At 36.8% G+C, this 21485-nt stretch overlaps 3 protein-coding genes across 4 annotated transcripts; all 3 read left to right on the forward strand.

Moving 5' to 3' along the window:
- Positions 1-1585: 1585 nt before the first annotated feature.
- Positions 1586-15764, forward strand: Skel (DM13 and DOMON_DOH domain-containing protein skeletor). Of its 2 annotated transcripts, XM_081977579.1 has the most exons (14): positions 1603-1851; positions 7351-7488; positions 8426-8607; positions 9269-9431; positions 11762-12021; positions 13396-13495; positions 13776-13960; positions 14016-14211; positions 14263-14529; positions 14581-14790; positions 14843-15036; positions 15093-15317; positions 15373-15555; positions 15623-15764. In XM_081977579.1, the coding sequence occupies exons 1-14, from the start codon at positions 1800-1802 to the stop codon at positions 15629-15631; spliced, it is 2364 nt and encodes a 787-aa protein (XP_081833705.1). In that variant the 5' UTR covers positions 1603-1799; the 3' UTR covers positions 15632-15764. The 2 variants fall into 2 exon arrangements, with proteins under 2 accessions (XP_081833706.1, XP_081833705.1); XM_081977580.1 differs by lacking the exons at positions 13396-13495; positions 13776-13960; positions 14016-14211; ... (4 more) ...; positions 15373-15555; positions 15623-15764 and adding an exon at positions 12190-13027 and having other exon boundaries at positions 1586-1851.
- LOC145727763 (uncharacterized) lies at positions 15625-17292 on the forward strand. The gene has a single exon (XM_081977581.1). The coding sequence runs from the start codon at positions 15760-15762 to the stop codon at positions 16864-16866; it is 1107 nt and encodes a 368-aa protein (XP_081833707.1). The 5' UTR covers positions 15625-15759; the 3' UTR covers positions 16867-17292.
- A 181-nt stretch (positions 17293-17473) lies between these two features.
- Positions 17474-21285, forward strand: LOC145728498 (uncharacterized). Its single transcript, XM_081978775.1, has 2 exons — positions 17474-17800; positions 19082-21285. Exons 1-2 carry the CDS (start codon positions 17603-17605, stop codon positions 20990-20992), a joined length of 2109 nt encoding a protein of 702 aa, XP_081834901.1. The 5' UTR covers positions 17474-17602; the 3' UTR covers positions 20993-21285.
- The last annotated feature ends 200 nt before the right edge of the window (positions 21286-21485 follow it).

Consider the following 21485-nt stretch of genomic DNA (forward strand, 5'->3'; position numbering starts at 1 on the left):
TTGTAGCTAAGGGTTCTTTCTCTGTCTGTTTCTCCTGTCGATTATTCTTTTTCTTTACAATTAATAATTGAAAGAGTCAGAGTTAATCTGGTTCTTCTTTGTTCCTGTTAATTCCTTCTCTTCCTTCAATTTTTCTTTCCTGTCAATTATTCTTTTTTTCTCTCCACAGTCATTTTTAAATGTTACTAGTACTAGATTTGATTTGCTCAATTAAAGGACCATTTTTTCTTTTCGAAAAATATAGGGTTCAAAAAACTTTTTTTTTGTTTATTTCCCTGACACTCAAAACCATTATCATAAAGTTGCCATAACGCCCATTACGTTATCATAACGCCCGCTTATAACGCCTTGAAATTTTTTTTAATATTATCAATGTTATCTTTTATCTTCCATGCCATAAAAGTTACGTATTTCCTATTCTAGGATGTTCTTGACTTTTAGGTAATAAATTTTCGTTACCGTTCGTTCGTTATTTTCTTTTATATTTTCTAAAATTTCGTCCAGCTTTTGCTATTTTCACTGATGACTATCAAAGTCACATCATTCAGGTAATATAAACACTAAACAACATACCGGTAAAGGTATACCTTACTTTTCAATGCCAGAAACAGTAAATAATTGCTGAATTAGGTGAAACATAGAACACATTGCATGCACAACAGGCGTTAGGGAGAGTATAATGTCCATCAGGCCGAAACAGCCAGAGGGCCTATGGCCCGAGGGATAGGTTCAGGACATTATGTTCTCTCCCCTGGTACATAAATAGCTATAAATTTCTTAAAGGTTCTGGCAGTTTCAAAATCAATATCTTCTAGATTCTAGATGACGGACCCGATAATCGATACTACTCCAAACGAGGCAATTTTATCTTCAAAATTTAATTAAAACAGATTTCTTCCCTGATCATAGGTAAAAAGAATAAGGGATCTGACAGAATAATACTAGTACGATCAATCATCTTCAGTAGAAAACAATGATGAGATAAAGTGAAATTTAAAAAAATGAAACCGACCATAAAATGATTCGAAAGGTTCAACATTCATGAGTGTGTAGGTTCAAGTTTGTCGCTCTCTTTCACGTAATAAAATGTGTCTTGATCGTCTTGTCAGCTTTCTATATTATGATTTTGCAATAATGGGACGATGATGTGTTTATTTTCGGTCCGGTTATCGTTGCAGCGTATTCGAAAAACGTTATTCAACACGTCGCTAATTTGAAAATTGAATTAGCGCCGTGTAGTGGAAAATAACTTTTTTCTGCCCTCAAAAAGAAATTCCGAAATAATGCCATTCCTACGGCTGTTTAGCGTTTCAGTCGTCCGTAATTAAGCGGGATTTAATTTAAATTTAACGCAAAAGTCAATTTGGGGGGCGGCATTGTAGCGCGAAAGTAGGAATTAATTGTTCGAGAACCGTAAAATTCAAAGTGGACTTATATTAAGCATTAAAACGCTAAATAAAAGTGAACTGAAATCCACCAGGTGTTGAACTGCACACACTTTTAAATGCAAGTTGCTAACCTTGGCTACCATATTCTTTTACATGCACACACATATGTGGGCATTAAACGATGATAGGTAAATGGCGGCAAAAACGTTGCAAAAAATCTCCAAAACATTGCAAAACGACTGCAAACCGGGTTTCGAGTTGTAGAAGAGTGGGGTACCCGTCCATCGTCGACCGTACACTCCAAAGTACCGATTAGTTCTTCGACATTTACATTATGAAAGATTTAAAGTGAAAGACATTCGAGTGGGTTCTTCCAGTTATAGTGAGATCTACCGTGCTACAACAACGAACATGGCCGGGACAAGGCCTCTTGCATTGGTCGCCCTCGCTCTCTGTGTTATCGGTGAGTCTTGTGATCGAAAAGGTGTAGGTTAGCATTAGAAGTGAACTTTTTAATACTGTTATTCAGATTGACATAACTGATTACCTCAGTCCGGTTTTTTACTGTTCTAGAAGTCATCAGGTAAATCAGTTAACCGAACCGTTAACCGGCACTTAATCCTGATTAACCACGACCAATCAATTTGAATATAGATCAAAAATGCAGTTGACACTTCTTAGTTTGTTTGAAAAAAAAAGTGATGTAACCTTATTTAGAACAACTATTGCATTATAATTATACACAACTAAACAATTAACTTAATGCGCCTGTAATGACATACTTAGACCTATCCTATGCATGTCTGCAATCTCAGTGTGTTACTCAAACAATTGCATGATTATACACATACTAAAAAGCAAATTTCGTGATCAATTATGAGTTGGAAAAAAACACTTTTGTAATTATTGTATAGTGTCAGATTAACGCAACCTTCACCGGCATAAAGTAGAACATCATTGATTGATTCATCGCGAGATGAAAAACCAATTGAAGGATCGTTTCAGACATGTAAAATGTTAAACACCAGACCATTTACGTAACAACTGGTTTTTGTACAGCTGAAGCGTTACGTGACAATTGATTTTCGAATTACCAAAGCGTGGGAATTATTTTGCTTACTGATTGGTCATTTTGGTTTCGGTGGATCACAACCTAATTCAGTTTACTTAACAAAACGCCATTGTAGCAAAAAGACCAGGAAGTTGTCAATTGATCATAATTTCTTTAAAAAAATCACTCATTTTTTGCTTGTGGTGTTTACGGTGTTACGACCGTGGTCACCTTTTTGGACAAATTTTGATATTTTGGTACGTTCAGTATTATTTTTTTAATCAACCAGTTGACCATGGATTTTTGTTATTATAGGTTGACACTAACTTGTGAATGGAATAGCATTACTCTCGATATCATAAGTATTGGTTTCAGTTATATTTTTTCTATAATATACTTTTACCAGTTTAACGTGCCACTACACTTTCAAGTGTTAAAACTGGAAATATTTAGCCACTTTGCACTACAAACAGAAACGACAAGGGATTATTAATCTTATTCACGAAAATGGTATAACTAGTCAACTTGGTTGACTTGAAAACATGTTGACAACAAAATGCAGTTAGTTGAAAAACTATAAAAGTGGACTTCCTTGCTTATTAACGAGTTAGAAAATAGTTTCCTTCAATCAACCAAATACTGATACTCTGTAAAACCAACTTCTCCTTGTATCTAATTACAATGGCCTGAAATTTAGTTGAAAACAACTCATGATTTAAATAAAATACCAAAACTAGACCATTAAAACCGTTGCTAAACCGACCATAGTCATCAACTAGTTTTCTTCTTTGGGTGTATGATTCGAAACGAAGATAGACTACAACTTTCATTGCCAAGCCAGAATGAAATCGAAGGTAACCGACTGTGTTTTAACACCGACAAAATGAGTGGTAACTTTAAATTGCAGTCGCAAATTTATGCCTACAGCGTGTTGTAATTGCATATTATATTGTTATTAGATATGTATTTATGTTGTTTGCATAATATATGAAATAAGTGTGCAAGTATAGTACGTAAGCAAAGCGTATAGGACTATTTGAATGGTGTCACACACTTGAGTATTTGAGTTTGAAACAATTCAGATAAAAAAAGTGCAGCTTCACTTTTACTCAATTTAGTTATCTAACAATTACTGTGTTATATTCCATTTTTAAGTTAAATTATTGCGCAACGACTAGAGAAAATTAAAAATTACTTTTTGCATAAATTATTGGCAATAATTGTTTGATGACCCAGATAAAACACCGTGGACCTAAAATTGCCAGATTTTACGGTCGTTTGATTCATAAACAAAAAGTTAAAACGTACAAATTGGTTAACAAGCGAAGAATTATTTGCTGTTTTTCCTACAATTTTTAATGCTGGACATAATTAATGCGTTTTATACATCCTGCATTTTGAAACAATTAAGTATTCAAATGACGTAGTTTTTTGGTTTTTGCGCTTCAACTATTTATGATCAGTATCCATAATCAGATTGGCGTTTTGAGTGACAGGTGACATAGTTATGTGATATTTGTGACTATCCTACGAACAGAACACTTATTTACTACGCAAATGCTGCATCTGTGAACCATCATATGATACAGATGTCAAATTGACGATTTTTATGAATTAATTCCACAGAGAGAATTTCGACGAATGCTAATCTGGTGGTCGTGGCCGGACAGAGTAAAACCGAAAAAACAGATAAAGCTAGATAGTTATTTACATACGCATTTCTGTGTTTTAATTAAAAATCCCCAACCAAGAACGAGAACAATAAATCCGAAAAATGGCGTGTCGACTTAAAAGCAGGGCTGGCGCAGCGGAACAAATTGAAGATTGTTCTCCCGTTTATAGGCCACTGAGGCGACGTGCTTTTTAATTAATGACTTTTGTGCCACAAGGAACAGACATTCCATGCACCAAATAACATGCATTCCGGCTCAAAGAGCGCCGCTAATGGTTCTTATCCATCCACTTTCTGGTTTTGCATACTGTGACGAGCGTTTTCCTTCTGCGCTAGCATAACTACGCCTATTGTTCTTCAATAAACTCAGATATAAGAAAAGATAACGTCAGATGAAAATTGTCCGGAAGATTTGAACTTTTTCAAAATAAAACTCTCTACAAGAGCAAAGCTTGTCAAATATTGTATCAAGAAAAAGCAGCAAGCTGGAAGCTGCTTTTCGGATCAATCACAAACTACTCACTGTATTGAGATAACTAGACTAGAAGTTAACTAGACTTAATTTAAAAGTTAAAAACAATGCTCTATTCTCCACTTACAATCAAAACTTATCTTGGTGAGAGTTGAATGTGTGCAAACCCAATTTGCATTAACACCATTATACGTTGAGCAAACGTGTATTTCTCTTGTGATATTTTCTTGAATAGTTTAGATACTTAGAATAAATGTCAAGGGCGTCATTCGTTTGCTTTCAGTCCATCTAATGCAACGTTCATTATAAAAATATAATTAATTTTCGAAACTTCCACCGAGTAATTGAAAGGGGGGTCACACAATACCTGATCGTTCTGGCGGTTCTACAAACGAAGTTAATTACTACCCTTGCTCTCTCTTTTATTTGGTCGAATTAATTAAAATTTCTTCTAATGAGGACTTTTTATACTATCAAAAACTGTGCAACAAATTATCTGGTGGAAGTTTTGCGAGTTTTCTTTCACCTCAATTTTAATCAAACAAATTATTTTGCGTATTTGCGTTAATATGTTTTGCCTACTTTAAAAGTTCAGATAATTTTGTTGTTGCCACGCCACTTTCTCTTGAACTCATCGTTTCTAGTTGCAATATACTTGCTACTTAATTTTTATCTTAAATTTATTACTAAGCTGAGACGTACGGTCTTTATTGTATCCCTCACCAAAAAGCCTAAAACATTCACAAATTACTGACATCTCATCTCCGGATCTAAAAACAAAGTAATTAAGTTTCTAAACGTCCTATCCATTTCGCGCTTCCCCAGTGACAGTTAATCCTTTAGGATATTTGGGAAACCCTCGCGAGGCCTTGATTCTTCCTAAAGCCTGGAATACGGGCGTATAAATAACCCGGCTTCTGTTTAGAGTAATAATCTGCCAGATTCAGGACAGGGGTGATGTGTGCTCGTCATATTAGTTGCTGCGATTTTGCCAGGATTTAAGTTTAAAGCTGCACACGTTGAAAGTTTACGATTTAAACGAGTTGTTTATTATCTGACAAAATGGGGCTTAATCTTACTATCCAAGAAGTAAAAGCTTACAAAAAGTCAAGTTCACTTTAAGTTTGGGTTCAATTTTTGAGATGGCTTGGCCAATATACCTGATTGATGCGGTATTTTCAATCAAAAGGAAAGGGTCTGAATGTAAAAAAGTTTTACTTTAGTCTCTATAAAAGTTTTCTCCAACCGTATTGACTTATCAAATAACGTTATGTCAGGTTCAGTGTAACTGGCAATTTGACCGCTTGTGTTGAGTTTAAGGACAGCTTAGTTTAGACTGTGTTATATTGCACCTGATCTGTCACATTCAAACTTCAACTAAGCTTAAGTTGCATTTAAAATCAACTTGGAAGTGTCCGGGAAGCAGGCATAAGAACACGTTTGGTATCGAATACCATTGCAGCTTCTAAGCATCAATTTGATATTTTTGACATTTGTAACCGTTGTCATATGGTTCAAGAACAGTGTCCAGCTGAACAGTTACGTGACATTCGTTAAAATAACTGTCACGTGATACTAAAACGCTCTTCTGTCACGTAACATCTGTCAAAATTGATGTCACAGAGCAGAGAAACACGTTCTGGCACATATACTATAAGAAAAGTGTCCCAAACTGTGTTTTTTGTATTCTTTTAAGCACAGTTTTATAATTTTAACCTTAGTGATCACGTGACATCTGTCAAAATAGCTGTTACGGAGCTGAGAAACTGGTTGTGTCTCGAATATTGCACGAAAACTGCCCTAAACGGTAATTTTTACAGCTTCTAAGCACGACTTGTTACTTTCGACGTTTATGACAGTTATCACGTGGTTCTAGAACACTATAATCAACTAAACAGTTACGTGACAGCTGTCAAAATAACTGTCACGGAACTTTGTCACAAAACTTGCAGAAGAACTGTCCTAAATAGGAATTTTCCTCTCTTCTAAGCGCACTTTGATAGTTTTAAGGTTAATGACAGTTGTCACGTGGTACTAAAATGCTATTTGCTATGACGGTCACGTAACATTTTTCAAAATTGCTGTCACAGAGCAGAGAAACACGTTCTGGCACATATACTTCAAGAAAAGTGTTCCAAACTGTGTTTTTTGTATTCTTGCACAGTTTTATAGTTTTAACGTTAGTGGTCCCGTGACATCTGTCAAAATAGCTGTTACAGAGCTGAGAAACTGGTTGTGTCTCGAATATTGCACGAAAACTGCCCTAAACGGTAATTTTTACAGCTTCTAAGCACAACTTGTTACTTTCGACGTTTATGACAGTTATCACGTGGTTCTAGAACACTATAATCAACTAAACAGTTACGTGACAGCTGTCAAAATAACTGTCACGGAACTTTGTCACAAAACTTGCAGAAGAACTGTCCTAAATAGGAATTTTCCTCTCTTCTAAGCGCACTTTGATAGTTTTAAGGTTAATGACCTTAAACTAAAACTGACCGTGGTACTAAAATGCTATTTGCTATGACGGTCACGTAACATTTGTAAAAATAGCTGTCACAGAGCAGAGAAACACGTTTTGTCACAGATACTACAAGAAAGTATAAATAAATAGGATTTTTGGATCTTTTAAGCGCAGTTTGATAGTTTTAACGTTAGTGACAGTTGTCACGTGACACTAAAAGGCTATTGACTCGGTCACATGACATCCGTCTAAATAACTGTCACGGAGGTAAGAAATGAATCTAAGCCAAGCTTATTGTTACAGGTCCCATCAAAGGAGAATATCTCGGCAAATTTCTGGGAAAACTCTCAGAGTTGCATCACGGAGTTTCTGGTGAAGTTTACGCAGTCGACGGACGAACTTTACACATTAAAGACTTTACCTATGATGGCCAAGGGCCTGGTAAGTGGACCACGTTTGGTATTTCCTTTATACCCTCTAACAAAACAAATATGGGAGGAAACTTAAACTTTCAAAGTGGTTGAGAACATCCAGCCACTTAATAAGATTCGTTAAAGTTTTTAGTAATCCACCGCTAAAAAGAAACAAGGAATTAATTAAGGAGAATTTAAATACTCTTAAAATTGCAAATTCAGAGGGATAACGAGGAAATGTTTTGTTTGATGTAGGCGGGTTTCCAAAGTTTTTAAAAAAGTTTAAAAAAGTTTTTTTGAAGCGTTATTTAATCCTTTTTTAGCTACATGTATAAAATTTCAATTTACCATTAACCAAGGCGGAAAAAATATATTTATAATACCAGCTGAAGTTTTTACAGGATGTTCCAAACTGCAATAACATCAAAAAATATAGAACACCTTTCATCTTTTTTATAAACTGGGTCAAAAACATAGGTCCCCTATAAAACTGTTACCTTACTACACCAATTACAGTATTTTGTGGTGTGTTGTAATAAAACCTACAGCTCATTAAAAGCCGAAATTAACAACGTCTATTGTTTTCGAATGAGAATCCCTCTGGGGTTCTCGTGATAATATCTAGAGGAACACGTATACATCATGCAAAGAGCAAGGAAACAAACATACGCCCGTCTTTAGTATTCAAATGGCGTAATATGGGCCTTTAAATCCTCATTATAGGAAAACAATACATTTTGTCGAATGGAATATCTAATGAGCCGTATATTATTACGGTGGTATTATCCCCAAAACAACCACGTACGTAATTCCCTTATTTATGACGTGTTTCTCAATTAAGGAACTGCTTGTCATAAACAGCATCCAAACGATAGCCTAATCAGCCACCAAATAGCTTTTCCCTCCCGCCCTTCTCACCCCGCCGCGGAAACATTTGCATTTAAATGAACTAATATTTTTTCCAGCGGCCTATTTTTACGCCAGCACCTATAAAACAGCCGACAGTCGTGGATTCCGATTACGAGACGAGAATAATAACGGCGACGTTATAAGGAGATACCGAAAGGAGGGCGTTACTCTTACCCTCCCCGAAGGCAAGAACCTCAACAACATCAAGATTTTTTACGTATGGTGCGAGGAATTCGATGTAAGTTATTGTTTTTTTCCCTGTCAATGCTGTTTTGGGGTCGTTTATTGCTCCACTAGGCTTTCCATGGGGTTGTTTTAGCGAAAGGGGGCTGTAAGACACGAAAAATATGTTATTGAAAGTTTGAGATGTTTTATATTACCCACTAAGCATGCCTATGTTCACAATAGTCTGAATTTGTACTGAATTTTGTCTTAAGAAGGGATTCTTTCTTCATTTATAATAGAAAATTACATTTTCTTGTACTGGTAACAAAACTGCAAAACTTCATGCTTACTTCAATCTTTAAAACGTAATAGGATGACAGAATCTTTTCCTACTAAAAGCTAAACAGGTAATTTCGTTTCAAAGTGCAAACTATCGTTAATCACACCAGCGCAACAAGAAACGTGATAAATGCTTTTTCCAGCATGAAAATTCGTTCTTATTATAAAATGTCCATAGTATGCAGATTTGAAGAAACATTTCCTGTTAGTTTTTTTAAATTTGTTGCTGGAATATAACTCTAAACAAAATCTGTATTTCAAAACTCACTTAAGCTAAACGTCACAAGTTTTCCCATGGAACATTTTCTGACAACTTTAAGCCTTTAAGAGAGAGTAGTGTCGTTAAGTCCTGTCGACAAAATGGAGAATTTTAATATCAGACGTTTCGGTTACAGGTAAACTTTGGCGACGTTAAAATCCCCCGTAATTTCGACTTCCCCAGGCCCCAGAAAATCGACGCCTTAGCGGGAGTTCACTCAATCTCTTCCGACAACATCGTCATCGTCGACGCTCAAACTTTACTAATTCCGAACCTGCACTATGACGGAGAGGCTCCAGGTGAGAATCAGTAGCGTATTTTTTGAGTTTTTGTTTACCTTAAATTAATCTCTAAGTTTTACTATTGACCAATCAAGAAGTAACCTATCTACCAGGTGATTTATCATTGACAAAACATAGAAATATGTTGACTTTTATATTTAAGGAAAACAATCAAAAAACTTAAACACGTATTGTTTTGCAAGTCCGAAGAAATATATTGAAAAACTACATTGTTTAAAAAGCCCGCCAGTATGACGTAGTAAGTTATTGACCAATGAACGGTAACAGATTGTCTGAACAAAAGGACGAAGCAATAGTTTGACCTGTTGTCACTTTGTGCATTGCTATACCTAACTATAGCATAATAATGTCCTTATGGAAAAATATAGAATATCCAATTTTTCACTAGGGTATGTGTATCCTTCTCTATCAAATGTCATTGAAACAGTACAGCAAAGCTTTAGTTTTTGAACCCTACAAATACAAAAGTCAACCTAACCGCAATTGATACGTCAACGTCGTAAACCACGTCAACAGTCAAAATAAAAGATGGAGATTATTACAACCAATAGCAAGGCTCAAAGTTAACTACGTCATACTGCCCGCGAAATAATCAATTTAAATCTAATCAAGAAAAGTAAAATGAATTTATATTATTATAAAAATATTATGTTTTTGCACTCATACTTCAAATAATAAAAACTGATTTTTTTTCAATTATTTGTGGAATGAACCCATTGTAGCAAACTATACAAAATAAAGCTCTAATGGGCCTGTCTCACAATTTTTTTTTATTTCATAACTACAAAGACGGATTGAAAATATTATACCCGTATTTTTTTGTTTTCAAAAATATTAAGTCTAAATAGAAAAAAAATTATGATAAAAACTACATTAATCTCATGTTTAAAACGCCCGCCGCCGGTGACGTACTACACTATCAACCAATCAGCGACAAGAAGTGAAACAGATGGCGTGCAACAGCCAATAAAATCGCCCAGAATTACGTACGTCACATGCGCGCCAAAACAGATCTTTTAAATTTAATGGACAAATTCAAACTAATGTAGGAACATTTACGACCATAATTTTTTCTTCAAGAATATGAAAAATTAGTTTTTTGATCCTATTCTTTCGATTCCAGTCATTAAAACAAAAATTTATGATATGTGGGAGAGGCCCATTCCACCTTGTTCAATATCCATTAAAACAGAAACCTTTTTGTACTTTATTCAATTAGCCCTAAAAAACATACTAAAACAAAAGAAATTGACATTGGCTAGAAGTGAAATTAACTTTTTAAGGCCAGTGGCCTGATGGGACTTTCACTGGAATTTTTTTTAATGATGCCGCCATGTTACTGTTGATCATTTTTCTTTGATATGTTGAACCTGTTCGAAAACCGGTACTTTGCGTTCGGCACAAGTGAGAGTAAAACATACGGAATCTACATACATTGAATTATTAAAATGTGATTGCTTTATTGGTTTACCATCTGGAGGCAATGTAATTTTAATAAGTAAAGGTATAATGCGTTACATTTACACTGTAACATACTACAACCGGATCGGTTAAAAAATGCAATTTTAAACGCGGTTTTCATCATATTACATTCTGTAAAATTGCAGCTGTACCAGTCATCATTATTTTCAACTTTTATCCGGATTTAATCCATCAAAAATCGAGCTTCAAATTTTTGGCCATTATTAGAACTGAATTAACTGAAAAATCTATTACGTAGGCGGAATTATAATCGCATTATTTATTTTTAATTAATCTCCTCTCGAAACAGCATCAGTTAGAGGCAGACAGCTCAAAACCTAATCCGCTTAGGGCGTCTTGAAGTAAGACGATTAGAAAATGGGCTTTCATTGCTACAATGTCAGGAAACCGTCTTAACTCTTGGGACAGGCTTCGTATGTGTAGAAAAGCCTTTTCTTCACGTCACACTGTCTGGACACGCAAAGACGTGTTTTTCTCTTCATTCCGCAACGAAACATGTGCCGTGTCAAATTTTAATCATCTCGCTGATGTGGAGAGTTTTGTCTAGAATGCAATTTTCATAAATTCAAAAATAATTCAAACTCGGGATTAATTTAAATTGAGTTTACAGCGAACTGGAACAACTGGAACGGAATTACAAGTTGGAGTGAATTCCGAATTAAACTTTCGGAAAAGTCTAACTATTTTCAGGCTGGTTATTCTTTTAATCTGTGACGCGCCCCAGGTGAGATTTAAAATTAACCGACTTGGAAATGTTTGCTTTAAACATGTATTTTACAGATTATGGTCGTTTTTATACATCCGTTGATCCTCTTCAAATTTAATTTAAAATGTTCTTTTTACAGATGCAAAATTCTGGGTGGGACGTGGCCCTAAACCATCACCTCAAGGTATCCGAGTACCAGACGAGAATGGCAAAGAATTACCTCTCCGCCGTTATGATGGCAAAACTGTCGTCCTCACCCTCCCAGGTGACCTCACGGTCTTCGATATTGGCCATTTTGGAATTTGGTGTGAACAATTCACTGTCGATTTTGGTCACGTTCAGATCCCTCAAGCTGTAAACATTCCACCATCACTGAAAATGCTCGGAGTTAGTCCCCAGGTAGGTGTCACTTTAAATAAGTACGTTACTTATCAGTTTAAGCAATTTACTCTACGTCCGTATATGCCCAAAACACATCTTGTAAGTGTCCCCTGAAAATGAGGGTCGTAGGGGAGGTCCGTTTTCGAGGATTGTACCTAATAGTCCTCTCTCTCCATGTTGTTCCAGAAACGACAGCATCCGTTGCTCGGTCCATCAGACAATGCGAGAGAGGGACCCCCTCAATTTGGGGGACACTTGCAAGTGACCACATTCCGCCCGCCACATCTCGGCTTCCAACGGCGCCATCAAAACGACGCGCAGTACTTACAACCCCAACCAAACGTTCCTTTCCATCAACAACAACAATACCAGCAGGAACAACAAAGAGGTTTCGTAGCGCAACAACCGCAATTTGTTCACCAACCGCGTCAATTGTTCCCTGTCGTGCAACAGCAACCGACTCAATTGGTTGGACAGTACCAGCCGTCCAACGCTCAGGCGGTACCGTACCAACCGTTGTACGATTATCAGCAACGCAACTTTGCTGCTGATTTTCCTAAACCGCGTAATCGATTCGATTTTCAACCGCAATATCAACAGCAAAACTACGTTCCTTTCGGCTAATATGATTTTTTATTCACTTAGCACAATTTTTAGGGTTAAGTAAGGTTGAAAGTGGTGCAAATTAATTAATTTCAAGCAGGAAACTAATTAGTTAACCACCAATCTTATTTTACATGCTTTTTGCTTCGAGTTGTTACCGCCTTGCAGAGTCTATATTAGTTTTTAAGTATTTTTGCTCTCTGATTTGTACAGTTTCTTTAGAAAAAGTATTTATTTTTTACGCAAACCATTTTTTGAGGCTATATTTTAGTTACTAATCATCTGTGATCTTTTTTATTTTACGTAATCTAATAAGGCCAGTCTTTTTGTATCTTATTTAGCAGAGATCTATTTTTTTATACACATTTTTTTTGTATATATATACATTTATTTTTCCAAATATACAAGCTTTATTTTCTTTACAATGATTTGTTCATTTGACAATATTTTAAGCTGGATCTAAGGTATAAACAGCGCCAATGATAAATCACTCTAAGGAACGGATCCTATTGGGCCATAAATCCAGAGTGCAATTTAATCGTCAAAGGAATCTATGATCGTAATACGGTGTGGTATATCTGCACCTTGCTCCTTACAATGATGATCTATCGGCGTTTAATTTATCCCCTTAAAACATATTACATGTAAGGTTACACTAATTGTCTGCGTGATTGATGACTTTGAACTGCTCCATCGTTCGATTTAGGTCGAGTTTTATTAGTTGCAGTTAAGACACTAAAGTTTTCAAGCTGTGATGTAATAATTCAAATTCTTATTTCACTTTTTCAGTCAAAACTCAACTGTGAGGTACTGGACGAGAATTTGGCTTTTGAGGTCCGTTGGGCAGTTGCTGGAGAGAGTATCGTGCTGCAATTGGTAGCCAAACTAGGTAAAGTACTGCCACACATAAATATATTTTCATTTAATCTGACATAATAGCTATTCTATACCTCATTTATTTTTATCCCATCCGAGTCCAGATTTAATTAAGCCCGTCAACAGCTTAAAGGGCTTAGAACGTTTTAAGAGTGGCCGTAAAACAGTCACTGCTCGAAAGGACTCTAAGCCCTAAGGCAAAGAAAAGGGACGTCTCCATTTTCTTAAAAGACTTTTCGTTGTCTGTCCGAGATTTTCTGATGCAATTGAACTAACTAACAATGATCTTATAGACGCAAGGGAATACATGTCCTTCGGATTATCCAGTGACGTATCAAGGAGTGTAATGGTAGGGGGAGACGTGGTCGTGGCCTGGGTGGACAAAGACACTCTGAAAGGCTACGCGCAGGATTATTACCTTAAGGATAAATCTCAATGTTCTGGCCCTACTGGATCTTGCCCTGATGATCGATTCAGGGTAAGCACTACTTTTTCCTAACTATAAAAAACAAAAACCAAAAATAACATTTCAGGAAAACACCAACAACATCAGACTTTTAAACGCAGCCTTGGTAAATGGCTACTCGATTGTGACCTACCAAAGACCCTTAAAAGCATCCGACGAATTTGATCTACCCATTTACACCAATCAATCCCAAGCTATTCTATGGGCTGTAGGACCCTTAAATCAAAGAGACGAAGTCTCCTTCCATACTCATTACCTCAAAAGTATGTACTTAGCCAAAGGTACAGAGACAGTTAAAGTAATTTTTTTTTTAGGAGATAGTTTTATCGACTTTGCTCGTCCTGCTAAATGGAACTGTCCCCTACCAGAGGGTGACACTCCCCCACGTCGTCATGCCACCGCAGAAAAAAAACCGGTACAACAGCAACAGGTGGTGGAACAATCGGCGCCAGTGAGTATAGAAGAAGAATACGTCGAACCTCCCACTACACCAGCTCCTAAAAGGAACCCAGGTCACAGAAGAAGAGGGCCAAGCAGAGTAACCTCTAGACCTGTTGCTAACAACCAGGACGATGAAGAAGGTTCACGCATAAAGTAATGAACGGAGTGTGAGACTAATTGTAAAATTGTAGGTCAAGCATCTAAAAAGGAACCAACTCGTACCAGAGGTACAAACAAAGTGAGTCAAAGAGGTACGCAAACGGTACCACCACCAACTCCAGTCAAGGAAAGAAAAGACGCTTGGTACATTCCTCCTATTGAGTGCTACGAGCCTGAAGATGGTGTTTTCTACGCCCAAATGGGCCCCACTGGTGGTAAACGTGGTTACCCAGCGATTACTGGTAAATTATCACCTACTGCATTCTTATACTGTACTCTAATCTGATGTTACAGGACACGTTGGTTGGGGAATTTCCTGGTATATTAACGGTCTTCTAATCCCGGAAATCAACGTGGTTAGGGGAAAAACCTATAACTTTATAGTGGAAGGTGGTGATAATCCTGAAGTGTCAGCCAAGTATCATCCTTTTTATATTACTGACGACCCTATTGGAGGTTATGCTTATAAGACCCCGGAAGAAAGAAAGGTTAGTTAAGTGTGTCCCTAGTTTTATCCTGAAACATAAAATGTTGTGTGTTACAGAATGTAACCATCTTCTCGGGAGTACGGTTTGACAAGAATGAGGAAGCTATTCCAATTGGCACTGGAAGACTTTGCCACTGGACTCACACTGGAGATTCCGATGCAGAAGATTTCGACTCCTTCGGAGCTTACCAAAGAACTCTGCAATTAAAATGCGATGTTGGCGAACCTGGTGTCATTACGTGGACTCCTGATAGCAACACTCCAGACACAGTTTATTACCAGGTAACTCATAGTAGTATTTTTTGAGTTTAGTAGTTCATTTGATTTTGTATTACAGTGTTTCACACATCGTCATCTGGGTTGGAAAATTAACGTCCATGACACTTGCGACCAATCGGGTGCCGCCAGTGAATTGCAGCATACAATCGTAGAGGCGCCGGCTAACGATAATTTAAAATCGTTTTCCGATGAATCGGATGTAGAGTTGGAAGCCAGCCCATCGGTTCTGCTGGAAGCCACGGTAATGCCAAATCGTATTTTATTCGGCGGTATCACAGAGGATAACCGGTCTCAACCTACAATTTCAGAGACAATAAATCCACCACCATCACCGACACGCACCAGTCAGGAATTAGTCCAGAACACACCTTCATTTTCGTTTCAATCACCATCACCACCACCAACATCACAGAGCCACTATTTCGACTTAAGCAAACCGACCACAATGACTCTAGGCCACTTGACGGATAACCACGCCTTTTTTATTAGAAACAGTACATATACGACATCAGGACAACCATTAACTACCAACAATAAGTTTACTGGTGGTACCTCACCGCCTAAAAAACGATACTCGGTGCAGCTGAAACAGCCATATTTCACCAAAAACAGAGTTCACTTTTCAGCTCAAAGTAGTAAAAAACCCGTTTACAGACAAACAGTAGTCACTAAACCACATCCTACGTCCGTAATCAACTTTCGTCCGAAATCGACTAAAACTTACATGAAAGTAGCTCCCTTTCAGTCTGCTGTCATAAAATCTATTGAAATATCTCCAATGCAAGCTTCAACAGAAAAAGAACCAGAAATGTTGATAAGCCGTTCTAAACCAATCAACAACAAAGGATTCGATCATCACAGCGTGATCATGGAAATGGGAGGATTTAAACCAATAAAAATTGAAGCTAGAACAGACAATCTTCAACCGGAAGTAGACCCGGAAGGCCAGAGCGGTGTCATAAAAATTTCAAACGAGACCAAATTTGAAACCTTACATAATCCCAGTAGATTAAATCCAGTTTTTGTTGCAACCGAAACCAAAGTCCCATCACTAAACATACATCCTAGAAGTTTAGTTGACTCAGACACTGAACCGGAAATGGCAGCAGCTGAACGAGTTGAGTCGTACTATTTGCCACCACCAGGTCAGACGGAAAAACCCAAAACGGCCAAACAACCCTCTGAAATTGACTTTGAAGCTCCCTCTCCCCCTGTCAATGTTAAGTCTAAAAAGGTAGTCGCTGCCTCTCCTAAACTGGTATCGTCAGCCGTGTCACCCCCCGATACGGTAGTCACTTTTGATGGCAAAACCGTTTCTGGAGCTAGTTTGACAGCCAAACTTTTCGACAAACCGCTGCAATTAGAACGCGGATCCAAAGCTACGGAGCTATTAAAAGCTCATCCCCAATCCGTACCTTTCAGGGGGGATTTACCGCCCCTAAGTCCTAACGTACTGTTTACGGGAAATCCAGTGAGAAGTTCCGGTGTTTTGAATAGAGATTTGGACACACCGTTACTTTCTTCTGGATCTACGAAACTGCAAAGGGTTTGATTGGCTTTTTTGCTGATTTTAGAGAGAAGTATATGATGCGTAAGCACGTCACGTGTGCTGTAATTTATATTTCAAATTTATTTATCAACAAAGCAGAATACTATTAGTTACTAGAATGGTCTTTCATACTCCGTTGCTATAAACAATTTTAAATTCTTTATAGATACTGTATTGAAACACGTGGTGACTACATACGGGTGACATATCAAATATGACGTATCACAATATCATTTCATTTATGCTTTAAGTTTTTATTTATCGCTATTATTTTCGTTATTTGATATTAAAAAGACAGACAAGGCTTTTATTTACTAAGAAATTTCCATGTTAATGTTTTAGTCAGATCGTAAGTTAAAAGTGTATATAATGTTATATGCCTTATTTTTATACGTTTTAGTACAAATAAAATACATGTTAATCGAGAAATTGAGTTTTGATTCAGTGTTAACTTAAGAAAAAGTGAGTAAATTAAATCTTTTCTGCTTTTATCCTTTAAATTGACTTATTTTATACTCAACTCTAGTGCCCCAGCACTACTATTATTTCGAATGATATTTGACAAATGACAGACAATTGACGTGATAGGTGACAGTTTTGCTGTAGTGGGGTGGCGCTACTTGCCACTCTTCTCTTGCCAATTTGCTGTTAGCTTGGCTGACTGTTCTCGTATTTGTTTTGGAATAAAGTTTATAATTTGCGAGTTTTTCAATAAAATTCAATTTCAACTCGCACAAAAATGAGTGGCACAGTAGAAAGTGCCCGACCTAACATAAGAATACAAATTTCCAATTCCACCGAGGGTACAGCTGAAGAAAAAATGGAGGTCGACCAGGATCAAAATGGGAATGAGGAAGGTGAAATAACCGAAGATGAAACCATGTCCAAAGACGGTGAAGAAATGGCAGCCGATGGCAATTTCGGACCTAACGAAACAGTAAGTATAATAGACCACTTGTTTGTGATATGAAAAAGATTATTTTGGGACTATCAAAGGGCCCGAAATACTAGTCCAGCTTGTCCATTAATTTAAAGTGAAATTTATAAACATATCTACTTTTTGAGAGTGGTGTAAATGCTGTTGTAGTAAACTGATTTAGAATAAAAAGGTTAGCAATTTGCAGCATAGAGTTAGGATTTTGGTGTAGAACTGACTCACATGTAGGTACTGTTTTTAAAGGAGCATTTGAAACATGCTCCTTTAAAAACATTAGCATTGGAAACCTACAGTCCATTTACAATTTGGTCTTAAATGGGTTGGTGGTACATGGGCATCAAATTTTTATTTAGACCTGCATTAATTCTTTCGTATTTGCTTTTGTGTTACTTAGACCGTTGACAACAAGTTTAACCAATTTTTATACCATTGGCAACCTGTTCAGTTAAATTTAGACATTTTGAAACTTGTTTATTCACTCTTAGACCTTTTTAGACACTTCCCAACATGGTATATAGATCAGGTATATTTAGATGTTTTACTTGTCTAAACACATTTAGATGCTTGTCAACATGAATTAGACTTTTGACAAGCAATTTTAGACAATTGGCAACATGCTCCGATATATTTAGACATTTTAGGGCTTGCTTACAAATTTTCAAACCTTCTTAGACACTTCCAAACATAAATTAGACTTTTGACAACTAGATTAACCAATTTTAGACAGTTGGCAACCTGTTCAGTTAAATTTGTACTGTGTAGGACCTGTCTAGACACTTTTAGACTTTTTCAGACATCTCCAACATGAATTAGACCTTTGACAAGCAATTTTAGACAATTGGCAACATGCTCAGATATATTTAGACAATTGGCAACCTGTTCAGTTAAATTTATACTATGTAGGACCTATCTAGACACTTTTAGACTTTTTCAGACATCTCCAACATGAATTAGACCTTTGAGAAGCAATTTTAACAGTTTTAGACAATTGGAAGGATGTTCAGTTAAATGTAGACCTTTTAGAACCTGTCTAGAGTTTTTTTAGTCACAATACTAAAAATATTTGTCATGTGGTTTATAGATGAAAACCATACAATTTTTTTTATGTGCACTTATCAATTGAAGACAATTTTTATTTTGTCTTTTTGACAACATTAAATTGCATACATCTAAGGGTATTTGTTGAAAAAAATAACCAGTTTTTTTTATATCCTATCATTCAACAATAAAACATTGACCTTTTTAAATAAATGAATAATAATCATTTCAATTTTGTTTCAGGACATATCAAAGAAAGCAATCTTCACAACTGGAATAAATATTTTTGATAAAAATGAGCAAATAAAACTACAGGAACGCGCTAAAAGGTTTGCACTGAGACCTGAAGAAATACACAGCTTTACTGATCAAGATTTCCAGGAGCTCAGAGAGAGTTTGGGTGTTAATCCGTCTAACGAGAGTGAGTTCAAATTTGAAACTGTTCACGTGCTTGGTTTGGATGAAATGTCGGCAGAAGACATTGTCGAATATTTTTCAAACTATGCCCCTGAAGGGATTGAATGGATTGATAATGGGAGTTGCAATGTTGTTTGGTTAGATAGTCTTTCCGCAGCTCGTGCCCTTCATTATAAATCACGCGTGGTAAGAGGAATGCCGGCGCGTGAACCAAAAACCACTTTTCCTGAAGAGTTTTTAGACAGTGTTCAAGAGCCTGAAGAAGAAAGTGGAAAAAGCATTCTCATAAAAAACAAAAACAGGGAGATTGAGCTTTGTAATGAAATTGGAGAAATTATACTGCCTAAAAAGAAAAATTATCCAGAAAACTCTGTAGATATTTCAGAAATTACTATACCCATACCACCTGGGTATTGGCGGTTAGGAAATCCTCACCCAAAAAGCAAGTGCTTGCTACTTCGTTTTGGAAAAACTTCCGATAGGCTGCCCTTCAGATCAGAAAAGTGTAATAAATATTTCAAGAAACTCACAAGTCAAGGATATAGAAGTGTTATATCTGAAAGTAAAAAGAAGGAACTTAGAAGCATATTTGAAAGAAATAAAGAGTTGAATCAGAACAAAAATCCGTGGGAATTACTAGCTAAGGACTGGGATAAAGACTCCAAATACAGGGAACGTGAACCAGTATTTTACACTAATCAGGAAGACGACGAAGTTCAAATAGTGGAAGTGAAAAATCCCAAACTAAAAGCGCGGCTCGGTTCGAAAAGAAAACACGAATCTGAAGGGGATAAATCTGATTCAGAAAGCTTAGAAGAACGCCTAGTTTCGGAAAAGAAAACTACTAAAGTACCAAGAATGAAAATGTACGCCGACGAGGAAGAGGAAAATCAAAAAAGACGCAAAATTCTAATGTCAATCAGGAAACAAACAGAAGAAATAGATCAAAGGGAAAGTCAAGTTGATTTAAGAAACGTGTTGGGTCCTGCCAGTCGCTACTTAGCTAAAAGCCCAGTTCCCAAAGAGGATACACAGATTGATCTGTCAACAAGATTGAAAAATCGCACCAAAAAAATGACTTTTGCTGTGGAAAGTGAACCAGACTACTACGCTGAGCGTGCTTCTAGATTAGCCTTGCCGGATGCCCGTCGAGATATCATAGAAAGAATGAAATATCGCGATCCTGATGTAACCAGATCAATTTTTATTGTGCCGAAAAAAGATGTCAGAGAACGCTTATCACCAGAAAGACCGCCGATCAGAGAAAAGGCGCACAGACGTCGATCAAGCAGACGATCACCGGTGATGACTTTGCACAGTGACCGGATACCTTCAAGCAAGTCAACGCATTCGCGAAGAAGACGAAGTCACACTCCAGAAAAACGGCGTGAAAAAACCAAGAGTAAAATCACAATTCCGCAAAAACCAACAGTGGCTTCCACGATATGGTCGAAAGTGTCCAAAGCGAGCGCAAGCGAGGACAGTTCAAGCGATAGCGAATCAGAATCAGCATCCGAAGACAGTTCGAGCGAAGTGAGCAGCAGCAGTGACAGCTCAGACTCTGACGGCGGCAGCGATAGTTCATCAAGCAGGTCTTCAGATAGAAGGATATCGGCTAGAAATCCGGACAGACCTGGGTTTGATAAAAGCAGATTGAGTCAAAAGGTTAATCATAAAAGTCCCTTGAAAATCACGACCACCAATGAACACTTCAGGCAGAGGAAGTCTAGAAAATAGACTGTAAAAATTATTTTATAGTGAGTCCAACAGATTTTTTGTGTATATTGTAACTGAAAATTTCAATTTTGTTGTAGTATTTGAGGTAAAGTAATTTATTTAGCAAATTTTTTTGTTGAATACCCAACTTATTGGGTATACTACACGTGCGAGTATGTGGGTTTCATTTTGAAAGAAGAAATGATAAAATAAAGTTGTAAAATAGAGGTAGTTTTGACTACTTCAAGGTCCTGTACAAATAGTGGAGTTTATACTTTTTTCAATCTAGAAACAAATAAAGATTAGTAATTGTATTTTGTTATGTTATGAGCTCAAGACTCTGCCTACTTCCTTTTCCTAAGATTGATCTATTTCAGCAAGTAATTTTTTGATTCAATATCAGACTTTAGTGATGTTCTTTATAAATAAATCTTAGCACATTGATCAAAAAAGGCAGCTTACAGCTTGTTGCTTTTTTTACCAATCACAAAGTATGGACACTGCTGGGATTTAT

Source organism: Ips typographus, linkage group LG4, assembly GCF_016097725.1.
Source record: "Ips typographus isolate SLU linkage group LG4, UJ_Ityp_2.0, whole genome shotgun sequence".
NCBI lineage: Eukaryota > Metazoa > Arthropoda > Insecta > Coleoptera > Curculionidae > Ips > Ips typographus.

Excerpts from the sequence above, each read along its gene's own strand:
- Skel (XM_081977579.1), top strand. The coding sequence starts at position 1,800 with ATGGCCGGGACAAGGCCTCTTGCATTGGTCGCCCTCGCTCTCTGTGTT. Across the intron at positions 7,489-8,425 it reads CTATGATGGCCAAGGGCCTG|CGGCCTATTTTTACGCCAGC; the intron begins GTAAGTGGACCA and ends TATTTTTTCCAG. Across the intron at positions 14,212-14,262 it reads CCATACTCATTACCTCAAAA|GAGATAGTTTTATCGACTTT; the intron begins GTATGTACTTAG and ends TTTTTTTTTTAG.
- LOC145727763 (XM_081977581.1), top strand. The coding sequence starts at position 15,760 with ATGACTCTAGGCCACTTGACGGATAACCACGCCTTTTTTATTAGAAAC.
- LOC145728498 (XM_081978775.1), top strand. The coding sequence starts at position 17,603 with ATGAGTGGCACAGTAGAAAGTGCCCGACCTAACATAAGAATACAAATT. Across the intron at positions 17,801-19,081 it reads ATTTCGGACCTAACGAAACA|GACATATCAAAGAAAGCAAT; the intron begins GTAAGTATAATA and ends ATTTTGTTTCAG.